This window comes from Nesoenas mayeri, assembly GCF_963082525.1.
Source record: "Nesoenas mayeri genome assembly, chromosome: 15".
NCBI lineage: Eukaryota > Metazoa > Chordata > Aves > Columbiformes > Columbidae > Nesoenas > Nesoenas mayeri.
Genome location: NC_137559.1, coordinates 17044746 through 17070914, shown reverse-complemented (window position 1 = coordinate 17070914; position 26169 = coordinate 17044746). Strand labels below are relative to the sequence as shown.

The 26169-nt window shown below is 42.9% G+C and overlaps 1 protein-coding gene across 1 annotated transcript in view; it reads right to left on the bottom strand.

The window, feature by feature from the left end:
* The window catches only part of MRTFB (myocardin related transcription factor B), a gene marked incomplete at both ends in the record, with an annotated part of 54649 nt that extends 29370 nt beyond the window's left edge, over nucleotides 1-25279 (bottom strand). Inside the window, 2 exons of the mRNA XM_080354001.1 lie at nucleotides 23836-23970; nucleotides 25159-25279. Coding sequence (XP_080210127.1) covers nucleotides 23836-23970; nucleotides 25159-25279 — 256 coding nt within the window. The remainder of the gene's footprint in view (nucleotides 1-23835; nucleotides 23971-25158) is intronic.
* Between the last annotated feature and the right edge of the window lie 890 nt (nucleotides 25280-26169).

Below are 26169 nucleotides of genomic sequence, written 5' to 3'. Positions count from 1 at the left end.
GGCTGGATTTCAAAGGTCAGGGCTTTTTTGGAAATGTTCCCAGGAGAAGAAAAACCCAAGGTAGACATTTGTTCCTTCTGTTGTTCCCTTTTGTTTCTGTATCAATGTAGCAGAGAGCTTCATTATTTCTTCAACACATATAGCCATTGCCCTCATGTGAAATTGCATCTTTTGAACAAGAGATGGTCAAGAAACAAAACACATTAAAGATGTGATATTTACATTCCTAAATCCTGCGTCGCCAGCTTATTATGGATGTACGCTTATGACGTGCTGTTCCCATTGTATTCCACAAGGAAGCAAAACAAACTAATGTATTGTCTAAAACATCAAAATGAATGTAATTTCTAAAAAATTACGCTAAGGACAAAGTTCATTGTTTCCAGAACTGAAAAGGAACCAGCTTATTTCCTGTGCTGCGGTACAGGAAGGATACTCCTCTGACTAAGGCATTAGAGCAGGAATAGCAAGTCCTGAAAACAAGGACGTTATTTTCTTGTGTCACACAACACCGAGGACTGAAGCACAAACACGGCGGGGCTGCAGCACAGCGGTTCTGCTGGGACCCCGCGGGACTGGTGCACCAGAGCTGCCACGGACAGCGACGGGAGCAGCAAAGGGACAGCAGGAACATGTACATTGTTGGAAAGTCATTAATTCCTCTGGAAACTTGAAAATACCTCCGAGTAAGTGTCAATTAAGAAAAATAAGGTATTGGGTCAGGACTTTGCCCATTCCTACAGAAATGGACATTTTAATGGAAACGCATTTTTAGCAGACCATATAGTGTTATGATGTTTAAGCTTCTATCCCTGGGACTACTTCTAAGAATGTCCTACCGTGTGAGCACCAAGCACTGAGAAAGGCACCGACTGCTGTGGTGTTTGCACAAACTTCAGGTGCTCTTGTTTTGATTCTCTTGCTTACCAGTGTAAAATGAAGAAAGCCCAGAGTTAGTCTTAAAACTAAACAGGCAATGCCTTTAAAAATCTTAAGAAAGTTCTACCCATCCACAAGATGTGAGAGAGTTCACAAACAGCCCGCAAGAATACCCTATTTCAGACCCAATATTCTTGAGGAGAGGAAAACTGGACTTGGCGCTGTTCCTGGCTCAAACCACACGTCCTTTAACATACCGAAGAAGCCATGGGAAAGGGCTGAAAAGCATGTCCTGCTCGGGGCAGGAATCTCCTCCATACTGTGCAGATGTATTTGGTCCAAATTTATACCATACTTAAACGTGGCTTTCTTGGAAGGCTAAACACACTACAAATGTGTCACCAGTCAGTTCTAAACATACGCCTCTTTATTTCGGGCTCAAGGCTCCAAGGAAAAGGCCCTGCTCCAACACCAGGAAGGCCCAGGGCAGAGCCCATACACAACATCAGACACAGCAAGTAAATCAGAATTAGTATTTTCTTCAATCTCATCACCTGGAACACAGTGGATCAACAAGTGACTATTACGACAGGTGCAAGAACGTTATCACTGACGGGAGTCATGTACCAACGTAAGACAGGCAAGTCATCTATTAAGAAAAAATGCATTTGTGGTACATGGCAGTTCTGATTTCTGATATGCTTTTTTCTCATAGGTTCTATTTTACTGAGCTTTATAAGAGAACCTGTTTTGTAGGTGTAGCCAGCTCAGCTGTGGTTACCCCAGCATTGCTAGGACGGTGCTTTCAAATGGCAGCAAACAGAAGTGGGGAAGTTAAACAGCTTCAAACTGCCCTTCACACTGTAAAGCGATCCCACTTTTGCAGAGCTGATAACGAACACCTGAACGCCCTCGCTAATTCACCAGGTTGTACAGCTGGCTAAATTGGAAAATTATTTTGGTAGGAAGAGCATACACCTACCCTATGAAACCTACTACAGGTAAAAGATCCTTGTTCTTCATCTTATTAGACTTTACTTATTAAAAATTCTGCAGTAATATCACTGCAATCTCAAATGCGATGTGCGAAATAACTCAACAGTGTTTTCTTAAGAAATTCGTTTAACTGTTAGAATTACATATAAAGGGGCAGAGTTTTATCAGAAATTTATTCTCTATTAATTAGCGGTCTGGGTCTCCCAAATCCAGATATTGACGTGACTCTCAGATAAGGCTTTTCATCTTCCATACACAAAGGACTGGACTTGCATTCATCTGCCCCAAGACAGACGATGCCCACTGTTAGGTCCCATGGTTGGACTGGACAGTCTCAACACCCCTCACCGGCTCAGCGTTCAGCAACTATCACATTTTCATTGTTCACTGGTGAGACTGTGGGACGAAAATGATCAGAAAGGCTTTCACCAGCAATTCTGAAATGAAGAAAGTTTAAAAACAGTTTAGTGTCCCATTGTTTTTGTTGTTGTTTGAATGCTGAACACACAAGAAAAGAAAAGGAAGTTTCTAAACAGTGAATGAAACCCCTAAATATATTATTTTAAAACACCTGTCCCTGAGCTGCACAGCGACGGGGCCAAAGAGGACACGGGTCACAGGGCTGTGCCGGAGCAGCTCGCACTGCAGTGACCTTTCTATTGTCGCTGCAGCACGACGGACTGAGCCCTGCACAGGATCTTTATACCCGAGATTCCTGAAGCGGGTAAAAAAGAAGAGAATAGCAATGAGGTTTGTGAAAAGCTCCAAAGGAAATGAGGGCCCACAAAAAGCGGCTCAGAGAGCAGCCAGAAAGATATGGCAAGCGGGAGCCATGGAAACTAAATCACAAGTTTTCAATAAGGAAAATGTGATGAAACTATCTTCAAAGAATGGCCAAGGTGAGAATGGAGCACAGCTTTGCACTTTGGGCAAAGAACTGCTGATTTATTGCAGTGAGAATCTCTCTGCAGAATAGAACGTGGGTTGGTTTAAAACTAATGTCATTAAATCTAATGCAGACTCTGCTTATCATACATACAGATATCCACATAGCAAGAGATTTCTAGAACAGCGACGCACACAGAGGTAAACCTAATAAAGATTCCAAAAAAATCTAAAAACCACAGAGATATTAGGCAAAGTTATGATACTGCACTATTTACGCTGGTGTTGGGGGGGTGGGGGGCTGCTGGTGTTCTTGTTTGCTTGTTTGTTTTGGGGTGGTTTTTTTGCCCTTTATTACAAAGAACCGCTCACAGACACAGTGTGGAACCTGCAGAAGGGAGAACTCAGAACGCATGAGGTGCTGCAAAACAAAGTTCTCCTTAGCACGGTACTTACTCAAACACCATCTTTAACAGATGGTTCTTATCAGGGTAAATCCATTCAGCTTGTTGCCCCATAACTTACATCTCGCTTTCACACTTGTAAGATCAGGTAGTTACCTGCCTCACATCTAAAATCATCTCCAAAATAAAGGCCCAGAGTTGACAAAGCTTTAGGTATGTTAATACACTATGAACATCAGTAATACTGTTCCTCGTATTTAAAATGCACGTGCAAAAGAAGGGCCATGTTAACACTGCTGGGCAAAACTAGTTGCTAAAAGACGACACAGATATTAGGGACTTCACATTACCTGGCAGGAACCCCCTTCACACCACGGCAGCTCTAAGAAATTGTCTTTGCATAAAAGCCACGCACAGAGGTCAGTCAGAGTCCCGTCTGGGCGGAAGGGGAGTGCCACGGAGGGTATTCGTTGTTATTTTCAAGTCAGTGTATGATTTTAAGATTAACACTTTTAACACCATGTGAAGAAATTCCAAAATTTCCATGTGTTTTCCTCAGTCAATAAAATGATCATTACATCTTAGATCCCTTATTTAATACTTAGTGACAAAACCCAAAAGCATAAATTCCTCGTCGCAGTAAGAACGGCCGGTTATCTGACTGTCATAAAGTCTGACTGCCCTGGAGTTCCACCTTTTCCCCGCCTGAAAACCTGAGTGCCGGGGCTGCTGCTCCCAGTCCTACAGCTGCTGTGCCAGCACTGCGGGGACTGGGGATGCCGCCTACAAAAGGAGAGGTTATCGGCTAACCACAGCACTCGATCATTTTGAAACATATTTCTATATAGCAATATATAAGGTTAATGGCCTGTTTCCAACCAGTGAGTACTGTTCAGGTTCACACACGCTGACAAATGACCCAAGGCAGCAGATCCCGCACATACGAGCACCAGCACAACCCGGCAGGTCAGCGAGGACACCCGGGCTGGGCAGGACCAGGACGGGAGACACGCGGAGCAGCTCGGCCAGGGCTCACCCCGCACACGGATACGTGAAAATAAAGCCTGTTACTAAATCACTGGGGACAAACAGCTACTATCAAAGTTGAGCAAGTCATTTCTGTTGCTAATCTGTAATTTGTAGCCTATGGAAAAGATGTCTCAAAAGTGGTGCTATACAATCACAAGCACTGGAATGTAAAGAGGCCAAAAATAAACGGATAGTTGTCCTGCAGGAACAGTGCTATCTGCACTGATTGACATGCTGTCACCACCACTGCTTGCCTTGAAAAACACCAGAACCTACACTGTGCACAGTTCCAGCACTAATAATTCCACATCTCACACAGCTAATTACATAGCCTATTAGTTACAAATCAAATTTACATTTTGTCTTTTTATAGAAGGTACTATGAAACAGCAAAAAGCTGTAGACATTTAACAGTTACAGGGGCTCATTTGACAGCATACAGCTCTTTCAAACGACAGCAGAAGAAAAAGAAATCCACATTTTTTTACATTTTGTATGTAATCATCTCATTATGTCTTGCGAAGTTAAAATCCACTGGATATTGGCTATTTAAACCCTGAAAACTGAAAGTAAAAATGGGAAAATGTAATGTCCAAGATTCCTGTGTATCCCTTGGAAATTTCCGAGGCGGCGTCATCCCGGCGCAGCTGCCGGGCTGCCATGGCAACACCGCGCCAGGGCCGCGCACCGCAGCCTGCTACGCAGACAGCCCGCTGCTTGCTGCCCGCTTAAAACCGGCTTCGTGCAGCCGTGGGCTCCAACACGCGGAGGCTCAAACACAACAGACATCCCGGCTGCAATGGAGCTGCAGGAGATGGACTGCTCTGCTGCACCCTGGATCCAAAGTGATTTGTAACCAGTTATTTGGCATCAGGACTACAACATAAACACAAGTGCATGAAGAGGAGGTGGCAGTGAAGTAGAGGAGAGTCTGTTTTAAGAGAGGGGGTGCACCGTGCATCAGCTTTGTATCAGAATGCTGGCCCAGCCCCTCAGAACAGCTGCAGAGCTGCAGAAATCAAGTATCGAGGACTTAACCCTGCGCCTCTTCCAGCTGTTACCCTGGCACCCTAAACACTATCTGCTTGGAGTCAAAAGTCTATATGGCATATTCTAAACACCACAGTTTACACGGAGTTAATCATCCGGAGACAGACGTTTTGCTTTCTCCCAGTTGTGATTGCTTCTCCCTCAACTCCACATGGGGTAGTGTTCTCTATTTATAATTCGTTGAATGCTTGACTGAGACAAAAACGGTTCATCTTTTCAAATAATATTTGTTCTGTGAATACAACTAAAAAGTTAATAAATGGAATATTTTGTTTGTTAAGGAAAAGAGAGTGCAGGTGCTATCCAGGGCACACATTTCAGGGAGGTTATGGTATACGGCAGCTAGTTCACACCTGGCATTGCTCATTGCACGTGTCCAGGCAGAAATCCGGCAACGCAGCGTTCTCCATTTCTATGGCATGTCAGAGGAGGAAGGAAAGAAGAAAGGAAGGAGGGGAAAAGCCACAACAATATTTAGCTACCTGTAATCTGTTGGAAGTGATTCTCAATGAGATATACAGCATTTTAAAGATAAAATGCATTTAAAGTTGTGGTGCTCACTTCCCATCAGCCTGAAGATGGTGATACAGTATGGTAAATACTCTCCATTTAAAAATAAAAATAATGCATCACTAAAAAATCAGACATCATTTAAACATGAGTGAATATGTTATACTGGGTTCAGTCTTCAAAACTTTCACATTTGCTGGAGTATAATTTAAATGTTTTACTCATTTTTTCTTGTTTTTGTAAAAAACCCCTTATTTTAATGTTCTTTTTTCCATTACTGTAGATGTTATTTTTCTGCTAAGACTATATCCAAAATAATGAGGAGAAGTGAAACAGCCTCTGATGCATGCTTAAGTGATCATCCAGTTCTACTTTCATTTCAGTTCAGAAATGTTCTGATAAATGTAAAGCATGTGAGCAGAGTCTCCTGAGGGGCATTTCAGAGAAACTCTTCACAATTCTGGAGGGAAACCCTGCAGGACCTCCAAATCTTCCCAGTCATACCCCTGTGATTTCAAGCTCTTTCTGTAAGCCAGTAATGATGCACATGGAACCGCTGCCAGAAGCAGCATCATCACACTGAAAGCAGCAAACGAAAGGCTGGATGGGAAAGATAGCTAACTGTAAACATTTAAAACACAAATATAAAGCATAACATTATCGTTGGTGGAGAAGCTTCTAATGACTGGGATATAGGACAATCTGTATTGCAGCCTATTGCTATGGAACATGTTGCTTAGAAACAAGCCAGAACATACACAAGCCTCCAAACACATGACCGCAACATCTGCCGGATGAATATACACATATGCGCATGGATATGTAAAAAGCAAAATCTATACTTTTCACAACTCGGTTTAAACCTTTAAAATGAGAAAAATCACTATCATCCTGGGTGGAAAGTCTAGATAAACTAAAGCTGACATTTCAAGTATTCTCTAACATCGCAAACCTTAAGTATATTAACAATAAGTACATCTTCTAAATCTGCAAGTATTGCTTTGCTTAGTACAGCCTTCTGAGTTTTTAAAAAACCGTTTGCATTTCCCCCAATAGTCCCCCCAAGTCAGCCAAGCGGTGCTCTGTCAGGGCACCCACGGCACTCGGCTTCACTTCCACATCTGCTCTGGACGTGCTTTGTGATCCCCTGGAGCACACTGCACTGAAGGACGAGGCACCCGCTCCCATCTCTGCTCCTGGGCACAGCTCAGCCACCAACCCAGCGCGTCCCCAGAGCACCCGCCACCTCACCAGAGCACACAGGGATCCACCGCTGCACATGTAGATCCACAGTGATCCACACCACCGAGCATGTGGATTCAGTGATCCACACCACCAAACACATGGATCTACAGTGATCCACACCACCAAGCATGTGGATCTACAGTGATCCACACCACCAAACACATGGATTCACAGCGATCCACACCACCAAGCATGTGGATCTACAGTGATCCACACCACCGAGCACGTGGATCCACAGTGATCCACACCACCGAGCACGTGGATCCACAGCGATCCACACCACCAAACACGTGGATCCACAGTGATCCACACCACCGAGCACATGGATCAACAGTGATCCACACCACCAAACATGTGTATCTGGGGCGAGATGCTGCCTGCAGACCGGGTGTCAGCGATGTCCCTGTGTCCACAACACCAGACCCCTGCAAGTGCTTGCTCAGTGTGTGAGGTGGTGGCTTATGCTGACAGCAAAGCTGCTGTGTTAAGAAGGACTCTGCATTAAAAAGGCTGAGGTACACACATGTTTTCTCAGATACTTTGTGAAAAGAAAGAAGAAAACCTCCAGCACAGCAACAAACTCATGGTTTCACATGTGGTTTCATAACTTCATATGACCTGAGACAGGATTAGTGATGAGAAGACAAGGGTCTCTGCAGCCGCAGGGGCTTCTGTTGCAGCAGCACGGGCCAAGCCGCAGCCTGGCGGGTCAGTGCTCCGAGCCGGCTGAACAAACAGTCTGGCGATACCTGTTCCCTGCCCCCGGCTCTGCCGGCCGCGGCAGGAGGTGCTGGTACCGGGGCAGGGCTCCGGCTCCACCTGCCTTGTGTCAAACCTTTCCCAAATCTTGCGGCTGCCATAGCAAGTTTCCATAGAACTCTGGGTTAGCCGCTGTATCCTCTGATCGCATGCAGACCACACACAACATCACATTAACACCTTGTGGCCTCAGTTTGCCCAAGTATTTAAGCATGTGTTTGTTATAATGGGGATTACCCACTATTGACTCTTCATTTAAGTGCTACACTGAAGAAGGAAATTTTGTGGAGTAAGTGCTGATATACTTGTAAAACACACAATTATTCCACTGTCATTAAAGACTATTTATGGTACATACATAAAGTTAAGAATTCTAACACAGCCTCACAGGATCAGTACATTGAATTTATAGTGCTTCCTTTATTAACTAAGATGACATATTTTTCTCATTATCTCTATCTCAATAAACATATCTGATAGGCTGCCACTGATAAGGGGTCTTAAAAACACCTCCAAAGAACGTGTTATCAAACTTGGAGGTTTTTTTCAACAAACAAACAAACAATAAACCAGATACAAAACCAAACGCAGCAAATCAACAGCAGAATCCAAGTCTAACGTGTCCTGGCAGGAGAGCAGCAGAGGTCGAGAGCATCACCAATACTCAACATGCCAGCAATAGCAGGAAATCTGTTAAATAAACAATTCTCATGCAATATTGATTTGATTGCAAGAGAGGAAGGGAAGAAACCCTTCCTGAGTAAATCTGGTAATCTATTAACCAGGCAGCGTGAAGCCATTTCCAGTAAGCACCTGAGGAATTCACTCATTCCATCCTGTATCCTGTTTCTAGCACTTGCCAGTCTCCAGTTCCTCACAAAACAGCAAAATTAAAGAGCGATGTAAGTCCGGGAAATAGATCATGTTCCAAGGTGGAAAGCACATTTCCTTCCTGGTTGGTTTATTTTTTCCTTACAGTAACCTGCAGGCCACTTTGAAGCCCACACTGATCTATGAAAAATATGGTGCAAACAAACTGATCCAATCTCCTTTTAAGTCCCAGCTGAGACAGCACCATCCTGATTGGTTTCACCAATTTAATGCTGTGTCTTCAGAGTTCTGCGTGGTCACACACTCCTGCAGGAGCTCGGTCTGTACATTAAAACAGTTTAGGGCACAAGGCAAGAGCTTCTAAACTCACTCCTCAGTTAGAATCCTGATCTGCAGCCTAAATATATTCCTAATTCCCAATATATGTATTGTTGATGATATCAACTCTTTTTTACTAACTGTATGCACAACGATGTCCTGATTTCATTGAAGGCTTGTGACTTGAATATTCTAAATGTTATGGCCCCTTACTCAACATTAGAAGTCAATGCTACAGGAATTTCTGAGAAAGCCGTATAGTTAGCACTGTAAACTTAAAGGTAATTTAGATAAAACAGATAAAATTAAGAACTGTTTGCACAGGACAACATGTAACGATAACATGAGAGCTATTTACAAGAAAGTACGGTAATTAAGAGGATTTCTTCCTGTGCTGTAGGATTCTATAATGTGTATCTTCTAATAATACTCATTGGCCCAAGCAAAGAAAGAATTTCATCCTTCTAATCTAACTTTCCAATGCTCTCAGTATTAATTTGCTGAAGACAGTGTTGTGATTTGTGCTTCCATCAAAGCCTCTTTCATTCTAAAGAAATATTACCTAAACCCCAAAGAACTGCACCTAACAACTCTCCTAAGGTTTCACTGCTGCAATAAGCACACTGAGCTCTCTCAGGACTTTTAGATTAGTCAAACCCGTGCAGAACAGATTGTGGAGCACAGGCTGGAGCACGTTCCGAGTTACTCAACCTCTGGGTGCTTCAGTTTTGCCAGTAGAATTATATTTTCAATTTTGGCAGTTTAAACCATTCACAGATGATATTCATAAGGATTCTTGTGTCCTAACAAAAAAGGGCTGAGGATTTAGGTGGCAAGAGCAGTCACACCATTTCAGTGAAAGGAAAAAGGGAGGGAGGGGGAAGAAGAAAAAGAGAGGCAGAAGGGCACAAGCTATTTTAGAATATACTGTTCCAGAAAATAATAAGTGGTTTAATGTTATTTATAGTGTTATTTAAATAGGATGAAATTGCAAACTGCAATTGAATTTTTAAAAAAACTAAAAAATCTCCAAAATATTTATTTCGTAACATTATAAACTGAAAAGTTGAAGCTCTGTTTTAGTGTCTTTTAGATGCAACTCAAGCAGATTTGCAATGTTTTCAATAATTCATTCTATATACTACAAGAAAGAAAATATTTGTTTTTTCTAGGCTTCAGAAAGAGGAAAGGCTGGAACATGGGCTCCTGTAGTCATCCACACTCCCAAAAAAGATTCATTATTTTAATCACTGAGCTGCCAAACTCAAGAGAGATAAAAGCAATGTTCACTGAGGAAGAGTGAAAATGGAAAACAGGTACTACAGCAAAGACAGTCATTGCGGAAAACAATTATATCTGCTTTTATGCACTGAATAATTTAAACTCTAAAATATTAATGAATTTAGGCTGGAAGACTGTCACATAATTGCAGATTTTTGCTACTCTGACCATCATTATCGCACTGGACACTCCTTCATCCACTTTCTAGTTAACCAACATCAACATCTGCAAAGGCTGAAGACACAATTACTGGGGTCACTCATTACCCACCTACCCTACCTGCCATGCTCGTTTTCACACATCTGTCTCCCCTTTACTCCTTGGTAGCTCACATGAGCTGCGAGTTTTTCCTACAGTTTGCTGACTCCTCTGAACCTCCCGCAGAGCCCAGCGCTGAATGGGAGCTGCGGGGAGACCGAGCGGGAGCTGCAAAGAGACCAAATGGGAGCTGCGGGGAGACCGAACGGGAGCTGCGGGCAGACCGAGCGGGAGCTGCGGGCAGACCGAGCGGGAGCTGCAAGGCGGCCGCCCTGGCGCAGCAGCCCCTGCCGCCTCCTCTCCACCCCGTGCCCACCAGCACTGTCCTGCTGCACGGGAAGCACAGCTTGGGCTCTCAGCCACGGGCATCACACTCAACAGATTATTATCTGTCCTTCCAATCAATAAGAAACCTTTGATATCAGCACATTATATACAAATCCATGATTTCTCTAGCCCTAACTTAGAGCTAAGGGGTTTTTAAAATCAATTGTGAGTTACTGAATTCAATAATGAATATGGGCTATCTTTCTGACATTTTAAACATTATTAATATCCAAATTTCACAGCAAACAAACCCCCCAAACAACCCAGAGTTCAAATTCTCAGAAAGGTGTGATCTGACGTGGAAGAGGGAAAACCAGCAGTCTTGCCACGACACCAAGGAGGAAACCTCTCAACCATCAGACAATCCAGAGATCTCTGGAATAAAAGCCAAGGCAGAGTGCTGTAAAAGGAAAGACAGAAATTTGGCTACTACAAATATAGTTTGTTTCTGATGGAGAAGTGGAGTTCGAGCAGCAGAGCCGGGATGCTCCTGTGCCCCAGGTGCTCAGCGCAGGGTGAGACAGCTTCAAATCCAGCTGCAAGTAACACTCCAAATACCCTAAACTATTGCTATTTTACAAACTCATGCTTGTGCATTATGCCAATTTAAAGCACAGTCTAAACTCGACCATTTAAGCAGACATAAAAATTTGAAAAGCATACATCTGGAAAGCAGAGTCAAAGCTAATCTAAAATACGAAGGGAGAAGGGAATTCCAGAGAAAGACAGCTAAGAGAAGCACTGTTGAAAATGAGGTCATAATACATGCCTAAAAGTAAAGGTTTGTGGGGTTTTATTTTTGATAATGTCCTATTTAATGACATTTATTTCATTATCTTTATTTCAATAGTGACATTTTGAAATATTTTGTGAAATACTTACAGAACCATTTCAGAGCACTTCATGTATTCAGCACTAAATGCTACTCTGAAAAGAGAACTTAACCACTGATTTTTCTTCATACTACAATTTCTATCAGGCCATTATCAATTGTTATTTTAATAGTCCCAGGTAAATTCTAAATTTAGCTTTTAGCAGTTTTTTAAGAGGGAAAACAATGCCTGATACAACGCACGAAAATTCTCCCCGCCATGCCGCACTACACCACAAATGCTGGTGAACCGAACCTGCCCATTACTTCTGCATTTTCTGTCCCCAAGCAGCAAGCGACTGACCTTCCTTGAGACTCTTCTGGCCGCTGGCCTCAAGGCATTCCTTCTCCTTCAGCGCCTGCACCGCTCCCGCAGGCAAAATCTCAGAGAAGCCCTGTTGCTGCTTCTTGGAGCTATCGATCATGATGAGAATCCTTCAGAACGGCAACATCCAGCAAAGGAAAGATAACCCAGTTGTCAGCGAGCAGCACGCTGCCGTCCCGAGCGCCGCTCGCAGGTCCCGTCTCCTCAGGAGCGAGCAGGGTGGGTGTTTTCAGGCGCTCGCGGCCATCGCCACCGGGCGCGGGTGCCCTGCGGAGCCGCGGGGCTGCGGGCGCGGAGCTGCGGAGCAGAGCCCGGAGCCCAGATCCCACCTCTTTTCCTAGACAACCACTCCCCCTGTTCCTCCAGTCACGCTCGCTTCCTCTGCACATTCGCCTTTCAACGTGCGGCTCCATGGTCAATCATTTGACAAAGAGTGAGTCAAGCAGTTAAAAATAAATCCAGCAGTTGCTGAAGGAGCAGTATTCGCTGATACCTATGACAAATTGCTGCTGAGGACTCTCTCCCTTTCCCCTCCTCCTCCCTTCCCCCAGCGCCCAAACGCCGCAGCCGGCAGCGCGAATACTTGGTGTGCGCTGCCTGGCACAGCCTCTGCTCCCGGAGTGTCACCAGCAAACAAAGCTGCACCGTGGCCTTTGCAAAGGTTACTGGAGGAACCTTCCCTGCCCTGGCTCTGCTTTCACACACATTCATCTGGCAGAGCTGAGCGGGAAAACCAGCGATTATTTCCATGTCTTTCCCTGCAGCGTAAGAGAGATTCTATTTCTTGCTGTATTCTTTTCCTTTTTGCATCACAGTTACACATCTCATCATTCCCAGCGGTTTTAGGAGGATTTGCTCGCCCAGATTCTCATCTGCCACTCTCCCCAGTGTCTCCCATTTATCTTACACAAGTCATCAACTTCAGTACCAACCTGCAAGATTCTGGAGAAAAGGATCCTCTAATTATATGGCACTGGCCATGATGGAACAGCAGACTAGTTTGTATTTCAGGTACTTAGAGAAAATAAACTGTACATAATTCTAAGTGGCCACTACATGTCAACAAGTAACTCTAGCAGGTGCATTCTCCCTTCCCTTTGGCTGAGCCTGCTATCATTAGATATGTTTTCCACATGCCCACTTCATGTTTTAAATCCTTGAGCCTGAAATTACAAAGGACATCTCCACTCAGAAATGAAACGTTTCACTTGTATGGCATCAGATTTCGAAAGATCTCTATACAATAACAAACACCCACTGCAGAATTTTTACGTGTGGAAGCTAGAGGAAAAAATCATCTTGCCGCTTTGGATCTTTGTCCAAGATCAGCTCTTCACCCGAGCAGCGCGTTGGGGCAGATCACGGATCCCGGGGCAGATCACGGATCCCAGGGTGCCGTGGATCCCAAGGAGACTCACACTTACTGCGCTGCATCAACCTGACATCTAAGGAGCTGAAAATACAGGCAAAACTCCCGCAGCATAAATGATCCAAGGCAGCTCTCCCAGCGTAAAGTTTCATTGTTTGCACATAATTTGTATAAAAAGTATCGGTGTAAATTAGAGTTTCCTTCAATACAAATTATAGACTATTCCAATACATTTGCTTTTGCAGTGATTTTTACTGAACACAAGAAAAAAAGGAGCTCCTCCTTCATAAAGCCAATTCCTCACTGCCTGCAGCTGGAACGCTTATTATGCATAAGAAATAAAATTACATGTTCGGGAAAAGAAATATCCAGACAAACCGAATACAAACCATGCTGCTTAAGAAACCTGTGTGAACATCTGACACAGTCAGAGTTATGGATATACCACATTGTAACTCTACATTTTTCTTGTACCAACAGAGAAGTTAACAGTTTGGATGGATTAACTGTATTCTAACAATATAACGGTATGTAACAGCAGCAATTGTTTTATGGGAAGGGTACAGTACACTTCACACATTTGCTGAAAAATCAGTTTGGTCTGAAGCCATTTCCAAATGGTTCAGAGAAGAGAGCATTTTGAAATTTAAAAAATCAACATGCTAATAAAGAAATCTGTAATTAAAGAATTTGAGGAGTAACACATTCTCCTTCGAACATCACAGTTCTGAAGGCAGTTCTATCTATTCCTATCTATAGCGCTTTATAAAAATTAAGAGTGTACCCACTCCACAGCAGGATTTGCAGGAATGAATGTGCTTGTGCTACAGCCACGTGGAGTTACGCCTAAAATTGTGCTTCAAATTCACCTCCCAGTTCAACACAAGCGAATATACACATTAATATTTCAAAACACCCTTGAGGAAGTCTCGTCAAAATCTCAATAGTAACTTGCAAATAACTTTATGAAGAAAAGCAGGAATCACAGACTTTATGAAAAATAAGAATGATGGTGTAAGGAACATTTAAGGAAGAACGGTTGTTTTTATATAACTGAGGACCTGGCGTCTGACCCCAGCAGGGGGGAAGGACCGAGACATGTCGGGCTACAAATTCTTAATGTAATTAATACACAGTCTCTTCCCAGAATATGTACTGCTACCTGTATACATACTGGTACCTGTATTTACAAGTTAATTTAGAGGGAAGCGTAGCCAAAGCACCAGGAATCCATATCTTAAATAGACCTATAAGGGGCGGGGTATTGTGTGCATCGGGATAGTCTGTAAACTCTGAAGCACCAACCAATGGGGAACAGGGGAGGGAAACTGCAGCCGGGATTTTGGGGGGATATAAGCAGGGGGTTTTGCCCTATTATGTGTGTCTGCCTTTAGGGAGAACACCCGCTGTCACAATATCGTTATTAAAATATGCTTTGCCAAGAGATCCTGCCTGGGCCTATTATATTTGCAAAATAATTATTTCCTACAATGGAATTCCTGCGCAGACCAGGAGAGATGTACAGTCAAAATGATGCTGCGTGTTTTCCATGTAACCAAATATTGCAGTTGCCAATCAATGTGATACGTTATTGAATAGTGGGGGCAGAGAGAGCAACTGAAGAGGAAGAAAAGATACCTTGGAAGAAGGAAACTGGTTTTGTTCAGATTCAGTTATACTGTGAATATTGAGGATATCTGCACGTTCTGCCAAGGGAACAGTTTCTCTTAAACCCCTCCATGAAGAACGACATTTATCTCCCATGCCGTTAAATAAAGACTCCTATTCCAAGGACACCTTGCTTTCCTAGCCACCTTGAATATACACTAATCCCAGCTCAACCTATAACGTAGATATACTGGCTCCTTGGGTGATCAACAATATAGTTCACTATTTTTAATGATAAGACTTCAAAGAAAAAAATAAACACATCTATGAGAAAAAGTAGCTCTGTGCCACGAGAAAAGTGGGAGTTGAATGGTGGGAACTTAATACTCACCCATTCGAATTACCCATTTTGTCCTAGTCAAAACACTTCTCTACAACAAGTATTAGTAAAACATTGCAACTTGTTTGTTCTTGGTCTGCTCTTTAAAGCCTTTTCTTTCTTTTAGCGTTTAACACAATAAATAGAACACAACCCATGAGATGTGAAATATATACCAAAAAAACTCCACTCAGTCTGAGATGCTTTTGGTTCGGTTTCCAAAAGGCAGCTAGAATGTGGATTGTCATTTGAAATTGATGGCATTATTAAAAACAGGCCAAAAAACTTCTTCAAATTGTTACATTTTCATCTCGTCTTTCTCTTCTGTGTGCTTGAATACAGAAGGTTTCAGAATAAAGGAGAGAGAACTACTCATTTCCAAAGGAAATACTTAATGGAAAGCCCCTGTGACTTGGACGCATACCTGTTTCCAAAGAGCTATTTCTGACAGTACAAATAGCTAAATGACACCGAGGATCACACAGAAACCTGTAATGAGCCAGAAACAAGAGTTCCCATCCAACAACAGACGCGTCTCTTGCAGCTGAAAACAAATCTAAAGCGGTGCAGGTTGTATCTATCAATTAGTGGTTTAAGCGATTACACACAGCATCGGTGTACCAACACAGAAGCTGAAGACACACAGCAAGCTTTTCGTTTCAATACAAATGAAACACCTTGAAATCCACATGAGGGTAGAAGTACCTCTCATTCTAATTTCTATTGAAGTTCTATAGATTGTATGCAAGTGGGTGAAATGAAGAAAAAAGGCTGCAGAACGGAACACCCCTGTCAGTTCGAAACCCCAAACCCGGTCACATCTCATTCAACAGCGATGTGTTGTGCAAGCTTTTCACAAACAATTGGGTTGCTTCTAATCTAAGGTAATCCATGTTTCCTCTTTCCATCCTCCTGCACCACAGATGTTCAAGTGTTCTGCCAACCTCCAGCCTACAGAAAAAGCCTTATTCACAGGGAGGCAGTGCCGGAGAGATACTCGCCAAAATCACAACGCGCAGGATGAAACAAGAGCAACCTCGTCCCTCCCAGCGCTTATCTGCCCGAGCATCGGGACCTGCGAGTGAGATCACCGACTCCCAGCCACTTGGAACCTCGTTAAACACGAAGGAAGCGAGCAGCAGCTGCTTTAGCAGTGCGTTCCGACTCTTCACACCTTGGAGCTCATGCCTTTGCAATCCCATTAAAACTAACAAACAAACAGTAAAAAAACAACCAAAAAGCCAAACCAAAGCACACACACTATCCAAAAACTACAAATTAAACTCTAGACAGAAAAAAAATAGCCTTAGGTGTTTAACCTATTTCACTACCTAAAGATTTTGAAGTGGGGGAAAAAAGCTTAATTACTCAAACATTTATTTCATTTTGGCTTTACGCACACCTTGATGAATTTCTTGGTCCTTTAGAGTTGTGTTAGAATAATCCAGCTGTTTATCATCATGTAATAATTTCTTCACATAGGAAAACAGTGCTCTGAATACCCAAACTAAAAGATCCCTTTAAGTAATCACTGCTGTACATTATCATTTATTCTATTACATCTTTAAACTTCTGTTAACTCCAGGGTTTTTGCTTTGGGGTTTTTTGTGTGTTCCCCCTTACCCACCCCAGCTCCCCGTCTCTTACACCATGTTTCTGTTCTGCCGCCTGGGTTTGTTAAAGCCCCTTTCTGTTCTCTACCAGCACATCACCTCTTTGCTTTGAACACTTCAGACGTTTGTCAAACAACTCAGCAGTAAATCTCGCACAATCTTACACTTGTGTTTAAGATAAATATATGAGTCTCTCATCTTCGTATTCTTTTACTAGTAATAGGATTGTATACTATGCTGTGACTAAGGAACTACTGGAGACTTCTGCCTATTTTCTCCACCACTGTGGTAACAAAGACCCAAAAAATCCAAATGATGGTCACCATCTGCCTCAGTTAGTCCAAAAATTCCCAAGCACAGTGATATCAAATTTGTAAGTCTGCATATTGTGCTGCTCCTCTCCCACTAAAACCTGCACGAATTCCTTTCAAGGCAGGACATCCAGTGGCAGTGTCCACTGCTCAAGTGAAAATCCCCTACCATTCAGACAGCTAAATAAATCAGTGTATATTTTCAAAGTGCATAGATAATATATATAACATACATTTTCACATATAACTGCATATGTATATCTAAAATTTTATTTATATATATATATATATATATATAAATTTTTTTTTTTTTTTAAAAGAATGATATTGGGTCATCCACCACGCTACCTATGACTTGCAAAAGGCTCCTGTGTAAGTGTCCCCATCGATGGCCAGTTCTGTTGGCACCACATTCCGCTGCATCGGGAGTTAACATTTCAATGCTAACATGCAGCTAAGATTTGGTTCAAATGATTTAAAACAATTATACAGTGGAATGCAAAATTAACTCGACATTCTTTTCTAGCTATGCATTTAGTTATCCACAAGGAATTTCAGGACAAAAAAAGTCAGAATAAGACAGTTTGATGAAGAGATCTCTTTAAAGGAAAACATACTTTCCGTATCTCCTGCCATCACTCACATGCCAAGCCCTCAAACAGGATCTTTTCATATATACCAGATGCCTTAAATTGAGTCAGTCACAGGTCATGTCTCCCATGTTAATCTCTTCACAACAAGCAGATAATTAAAAAAAAAATAAAATCTATAAATCAAACTAAAACGACGGACTGTTTGTTTATAAGTTTACCAAATGGAATGACCCTGCTGGAATTCTTTCATGTAGCCTGTGAAAATGTCAGAATATATTCTGTTTAAGAGGTCATGGTCCCTGGGGAGCTCTGAGTTTTGGCCTGTGTGTCTTTTCACATGCTTTAATATTTGAAAATTGTTCCTTGTAGACACTGACTGATGCCCTGGGAATGCTTGGATTGTGGGAACTGGCAGTACCAATGACAGAGACAGACTTACTGGGAAATCACTACCTACTCGGTTTGCTCTCTCACCTCGCAACAGATAACATTCAAATACCTACAGGCACACCAAAAGAATCCACACTTTAAAAGACCTTTATTTCTTTTTTTCTACTGACACTGTTTGTTAAAAACCAAAAACTTCCAAAAACCATGGGACCTCCCCCACGCCCTAAACCCCAAACGCAAAACACAGAGACAAATGTATATAAATTACAATAGGCCGTGTATGCTTATCGAGGATTACTCAGTAGTGTGTTTGTGCTGGGTGCTCCATGGACTGTCCAAACCTGACAGGAAGGGCAATGGCGGGATGGCCGGGGTGGGAAGGCACCTGCGCCAGCCCCGCTCCGTGGATGGACATGCACAGCAGCACTTGGCAACCCTTCTGCACACACACCTTATGTATACGCTACACTGTATACACACATCTACTGTAAACTTATAGAAATTGTATCATCTAGATAAGTCTTTTAGACTTTGGGGGTGTTTCGGGGTTTTTTGTGCGTTGTTGTGGGGCTGTTTTGTTAATCGGAATATCTGTATGCTGTTTTCCCCGATCTCATGGCTTTCAGCTTAGTGACTACCACACTGCTGAATTTAAGCTGACATTTCCAATTATTTTCTGTGCCAATAAATTACGTTAATCAGAATGAAGTTTTGCATGTGTTGTTCCCTAGTCTTCCCACTAGCCATCTTTCCTCCACTTTATCACTCCCAACTGTCTCAAGAAAATAACTAAGCACAGTAACACACCTCTGTACCACCAGGAGAGGAAAAATCTGCCTAACTGCGGATCTCAAAAGAGTGGAAAAAACTGTCATACCCAGACACAAGGAGAACGTCCCAAATTTCACCTGATTCCTTAGTATCAAATTTGCAGCTTCAGCTCTACCAACTGCACAGAGGATTAAGAATTTGCTCAGAAGCCACGAAGCTATGCCAAGAATGCATGTTAGCAGTGCCACGTCATGCGGGAGTGAAGATAGGAGATAACAGGCAAACTAATATACCCACAACCCTTCTAGATGCCAGAAAACTTCCCTTGGTTCATCCAATTTATTTCAGGAATATTGTTCAGTGTGATGTAAATTCATTCAGTTGTTTTAGGACCGTCCGTCTCCCAGCTGGCTGCGCCAGCCCCGTGGGAGGACTCAGTGTAAACCACTGGGAGTATTTGTTTTCATTTCGGTTCGGGCTTTTTGTGTTTGTGGGGGTGAGCTGATGAAAAGGTAACTTGTGCTGCTTTTTGGCCTCTTGTGTGCTGCACGGCCGGGTGCTGCAATAAACAGGGCACAAGTTCACATGATCGATGCACTGCATGAAATGCTTAATTGTCCAGAAAGATGCAGACTACTGAGAAACGGAAATTAATTTCATTAGTAATCCAGCATTGCCCACAGCCGTTAACTTGAAAACAGCTCAAAAGAAAACGGGAAATCTTCAACTTGTGACAGTCCAGACAACCCACATACGACATCCTGGAAACACGATTCTTTGTTATTGCACCCAAATACATACAATTGCACCCAAATACATGTTCTAACCCCAAATAATTCAAGTGTTTGCTTTCGAGACAGTTCAGTTGCAGTGTTCCACAGCCCTGCAAGAAAACCTTTATCTAGCAAGTTGGCCTGAAAACTCCCATTTCTTGCCCTACTATTAAAATCGGAAACAGTAACTGGTTAGGTTTGTGTTTCGCAAACATTTTATGATGGAAGACATCCATCTGAAAAATGACATTTGAGATGACAAGAATATATCGCTGCCCTTGTCTCTCTCTCTCCCTTCCTCACTTTCCAAATTATCTGTTTGTCTTTAATCACTTGCATGTAGTAAATGGCTGAAGAAGATTAAGATGCTATTGCCCTCCAATAGCAATTTGTTATTGATCGTGCAATTTGTTACTGATCCTCCACTGTAAGTTACAACCTCTTCAGCAGAGCTGGCAGAGCATGTGTGTTCCTTTGTCAACTCGAGGGACAACAGTTCCAGTGCAGCTTAACTTAACCCCTGGGATTTTGCACCAAAACCACTGAGCTATGCTGACCTGACCCCTCCTGTCAGCTTTGTTGTGTGCCCGTGATCTCCGGGCACGCTGGGCAGGGCAATGGGAGCAGCAGGTACAGAAAGGTGAAGCAGTCACACCTCACCAGACACACGCGCGCAGTCTCCCCGGTGTTTCTGTGGCCCTGCCGTGAACACCTCCGTGTCAAACCAAACCAGAGCACGAGCCTCCCACATGGCCACTGCCATTGGAAAAGCCTGAAGTGCAGTTCCTGTGCTAACTTGTGCAAGTCAGCTTAACAATACGAGAATAAATCAGCCTTCTGCTGGGCTACTGCCAAAAGGCTCACTCGAGTCAACAGAAGGTTTAAAGGATCACTACAAAAGCTCACAGTAAGCACAATGCTTACTGCATAAAAATATTCAACAAAAAACCACTTAAATGGTTCAGATGTTGTCAGATCTTCTGCACAAGGACAGGATAAGACCTAGGAGGCTCCTCTTAAATTAATTTAGAAATTTTTTAATACTACTAAAGCACCATTCTCTCAGCGGCAGGATGCTTAAACCGCATCAGAAAGATCTATAACACTGAGAAGGATAAGAAATTGCACCAGTGTCCATCAAATGCTCCTTACCATGTCTATCAGCCTGTATTCCTCCAGAAGTTGCTCCAATTATATGATTTTTCAACCTGCCTTGCAGACTGTTGAGCCTTTTCCTTTCACAAAGCCATAGGGCTGTGCTAACAAGGCCCTTGAAAGCGAGGCCTGCGGCCGGGCCCGGGCAGGCGACGCGGCGGGGAGGCCGCGGCCCACAGTGGGGACTCGGGGAACCTCCTCAAACACACTAAAATCTTTGTGGGAGGCCTGACACACACTGTGGGCAAACGCCCTAAAGTATCCTAAGTCATCAGAGGAATTGTGGTAAATAATAAAGAGAAGCGTAAGAGGGCAATGGCTCTGAAGCGCGCAGGCACACAGGGCTGAGAGGCAGCTTTTCCAGTTATTCATTTCTCCCTTACCACTTTATTTATGAAAATCTCCTCCGTTACTTCAACAAACCAGAGCCCTTAAGCATTAAAACCTCTTGCCACTGGCTTTTCTTTGGAAAATAAAAAAGACACAGATTACATAACGGAGACAATACAAAACTTACATATAAATTACTTCACTAATTCATGAAAGCACAAAAATACTTTCGAGTTACAGGAAGAATGCCTAAGAAAAGAAGCAACTGCCCAATACAGAAGAACAAAAATGAAAGACTGAACACCAAACCAGTGAACATAGCACCTGAAGTCGCATACCTGGTCTTACTGCTTGTTTGGCGATCTATCTTTATTACTAAAAGCACAAGGATAACAAAACAATTAAATGAAGTGAAGGGAATAAATACATACTGAACAGTCACAGCAAGGTTTGTGCAAGAGAAATCTGCAAGCCTGACATCTTACAGGGGGGTTTCCTGTTTAATTGAGTGCATTCTTGTGGTAATAGCCTTCAGAAATGAAGTTTGACTTAAGACTCAACACAGATACCCATTTCGGTTTTACCGGCAATTAAAAACAAAACAAAAACCCAGACAAATTTTCCAGAGGTAGAATTACACACGGGATGCAAAAAAACCCACTTGGTGTCATAATGAAATAGCTTTCTTTAAATGTATATTTCTGTTGCTACCTTGATAGAAAGGTAAAATGTTGTAAGCCAGCTTAAAACAAGCTTCTAGGGATACCTGATATCACTTGGATATCAAATAGTAGCCAACAAAAATTACTGTTACAGGTTTTTTTTCTGCCTTGCAAAAAATAATTCCTAAGGAGCCAAAATATTAATAAACAAGCAACAGGTCCCTTAGTTTAAAATGCTTTGAATACCACATTAACTGATAAACTCTGTTTCAGGATAGCCCATTTTTTCTGCTGTAAAGCTGGGATATTCAGATAGTTTTCTTCTTATTTAATAATGCTCATACCATTAAAACTGAATTAATAGCTAAACTGATTTTAAAAATGTGTCAAAAAACAAATGCTTCATTTACATACTCAGTGTTCCCACTATTCAGTACAAATACTGGAAAACAAGTCTCCATTATTAGGAGATATTAGTGTGAACACAAATACCACAAATAGAAATGAAAGGTTTGTGCCCCTTCCCCCATAAAAACGAGCCTTGGTTGAGGCCTAACTCTGCCTGATCCTTACTGTGACACTGGAAACCCGTTATTCCCAAATTGCCATGCCAGCACCAACAACGAGGAAAGACAACAGAAAGATTCCCATCATGTAAATCTTATTTTTCTTTCATTGTTCAACCTTAAACCAGGTGGTCAATTAAACCTTATGGGATACAATGTGCAACTTCAATTCTGTATTATTATTGTGGAGAAAAAAAAAATGTTCTCAATAATTATTCCAATTCTCAAAAATATTGGATTAATACTTCTATTATACAGTAGCTGAGGTTTTAAAACCATTTAGAAGTATAAACAACTCAAGTCTATATGCCTCAGGAAACTCTTGCAGTTGGGGTTTTGCAGTCAGACGACAAGCTGGCAGGACGGGCTTCCCACCAAACACCGTGGAGCTTCCAGGCTGGGCTGGAAGAGTCAAGGAGGGGATGTGCTAAGAGAGGGTCTGAACATGGAGCACTACTTACCTGAAACATTGTCATCAGGGACTGAGAGAACTGAGGCCCTGACATAAAGAACTCATGGACAATGACTTGGAGTGAGGCCTGAGGAGAATTGTGTTGCACTGGTCTCTCCAACATGGGGAGCTATTGTTAACAATGGCTGCTGTGTGGGCTTCGCCTGCTGCCTCAGCCAAACCAGCCCCCGCCTCCTGAAAGGCATCGTTACAGGGGTCTCTCCGAGCGGGGGACGTTAGCTGCCACCCAGATGTGTTCTCACCTGCAGCCTCAGTCACACCTGCTCTCCACCTCTTCCCTCAAGCAAAGGCCAATGAAGAGGAGCATGCCCAGCAGCTCGCCAAGGGGCGAGGTCACCCAGAGGGACCCATGGACGCAGGCCATGCAGGTGCAGATGGGTCCTGGCACGCAGAACAGGGAGTTTTTTGGGCCTGCACAGTTAAGCCTGGATTGCGAAACAAAGGTGGAGATTTGGCCTCAAACAGTGGGAGCGAGGCGGGGTGAAGAAGCATAAAAGACGACTCTCGAATGGACACCATTAAGATCTTCCCACCAGAGGATCCCAAACCACAACACAGGACTGGCAGGACTCTACGGGACCAGAGACCAGAGGGACACCTTTGGAACTCGTCTGGTGGTAACCAAATCTTCATTCCCACCTTTTTCTTTCCTTTCCCTTTTTTCTCTGTCTCTCTATTGCATGCCGCTTTATGGGCAAAACAATAAAGTAACACTGTTTGATTGAATTATAACCCCTTGGCATTTTGGTTGCCTTAATTTTGCACTTCGAGATCAAGGTAAATGAACCATCACGAGTCCATCACCGAACGGACCGCGAGAGAAGCGAAGGGAGTGCCCGCGGGCCCGGCGGAGCCGCGGCGGGGGCTGCACTCACCGTTCCTGCGCTCGGTGAGCGGCGGCAGCTGCGGGCCGGGCTGCAGCGACAGCTCCCGCAGCTCGTGCGCCACGGCCTCGCTGTGCGGGCTGGGCGCCCCGCGCGCCTCCATCGCGGCCTCCGGCACCGGCGCACCTGCCAACGACAAACAGCACACACAGACGTCACTTGGGTGTTCAGTTCTTGGGCTGGTCAGCTCCTCCGCACAAAATGCTTCAGCTTGCAGTGATGTACACATTATCTACTAATTTTCCACAAATATCAAAATATTACAGGTTTGCAAAAATATAGTTAAGCAGTGTATTTACAAGCAGTTTAACAGTCAGGACAGTTTTTCTGCTCACTTTGACTCTCAGTAGGGATTTTGGAAGCTCCTTCTAACAAGCGACACAGCCCCTGTATCACCCAAACATTCTTGTTGTTCAATAGCTTATATTAGAGAATGCTGAATTAATGTATAACATGCAAATGGCTTTTAATATTTTGAAGCACTGCACAACTCCCCTTTGCACCAAAACCAACTTTGGTATTAATACAGGACTCCACACCACCAAAGAACTCTATTAGAATTAGTTCATCTTCAACCTCCCCAGCAAGGGAGGCTTTTTGCCCTGAATTATTTTCAAATTAATTTTATTGCATACCAGCTACTTATTGTAAAATACTCTACAGAGTGGAATAAAAGTCCCACTTTATTATTTCTTTCCTTTCTATCAGTAATGTGGTACTTGAAGTATGAATTACTGGCTTTTTACAGCTCACAGAACCCTATCAAGTAATTAAAATGTCCATAAATCAATACGGACTTCAATGAAGTCTATCCCTGGATTCTTAGAAACTCAAACAATATAAAATATTACCAATTCATGAAGATCCATAAAAGCACAGAAATGTCTTATTATTGTTAAATTGTTTATTTTTAGTTATTTTTCTTAAGAAACACTGCTGCCTGTATCCGATCTCAGATTCCAGACTTCGGGTATGCTGAATATAACTACTGCACGTGCTGGGTGTGTATTTAAAGTTTATTAAAACACAACATGTGTTCCAATGACTATACCCCAACTATTGCCAAAGATACTTGGTGTTTTAAAAAATCAAAATGACAAAAAATGATCATGATGACCAAAGAATGGTCTACACTACAAAACCAGCTGAAGAATCATGTTGTGGAAAGTACCAATTGAAAAATAAGAAATATAAGCAAGTACTTCTCGATGTATGCCTCATTAGAGCAATTACCGTGGTTAAGTGCATATTTTTCATTATTTTCCATAGTTACCAATTGATGCTTTCACATTAAAAGAAGACACATTAACTTACTGTTATACAAGATGTTTTCTTTGTTCTTAGCTTTTAGAAGCATAATGTACCCAGCTCTCCTTCGATCTCCTGATATTGCACTCTCCTCCAACTCCCACTCACCCATACGAATGAAGTACATTATTAACCAAGAAATCTCTTCAGAGCAGAATTTAAGCGAAAATTTAGCTGCTTACAAGCTCATATTCACAGCATTTCATCCACAATTTATTGGCTCTGAGTTACGCCTTGGAGTCGCTTTTCCGAGAGATTAAACCACATTAGCTGTATTCATGCCACCAAATCCATATGAAATTAATAGAAACACCTTGTACTAAAGGTTAAACATTTAGTCTGCGGCATGTCAGCTTTGACAACTCTTGTCCCCATGACAGATAAGTAAAGATCTTTCTTTAAATTAAACCAGTTGAACTTCCATCACTTCTGCTACATTAGTTACATGTTCATTTTGCTGCAGGAATGTAGGTAAATGTGGTTTTATTGTCCAGATTCAACTAACAATGAAGCATGCAAGAATTACACGCAACACATTAAATGGCAGCGACGGCAACTTTGCAGTGCAACTCAAACCAAGCTGACTTCTCCCCCAAAATGTGCGTAATCTGTGGTGTGAACCTGACCAAACCAGGTGAGAAGGGACCTCTGGAGCCCCCGGGTCCAGCCCATCCGCGCAGGGCTGCCAGCTGCTCCGGGTCTGGACGGCTCCAAAGCTGGAGACCCAGCACCTGAGGGTAACCTGGGCCTGAAGGCTTTGCCCTCCCTCCACATGGAACCTTCCCTTTCCTTTCCCCTTCCCTTTCTTCCCCTTCCTTTCATTTCCTTCCCCTTCCCTTTCTCCTTTCCTTCCCTTTCTCTTTCTCCTTTCCTTTCCCTTCCCTTTCTCCTTTCCCCTCCCTTTCTCCTTTCTCCTTTCCTTTCTCCTTTCCTTTCCTTTCTCCTTTCCTTTCCTTTCTCCTTTCCTTTCCTTTCTCCTTTCCTTTCTCCTTTCCTTTCTCCTTTCCTTTCCTTTCT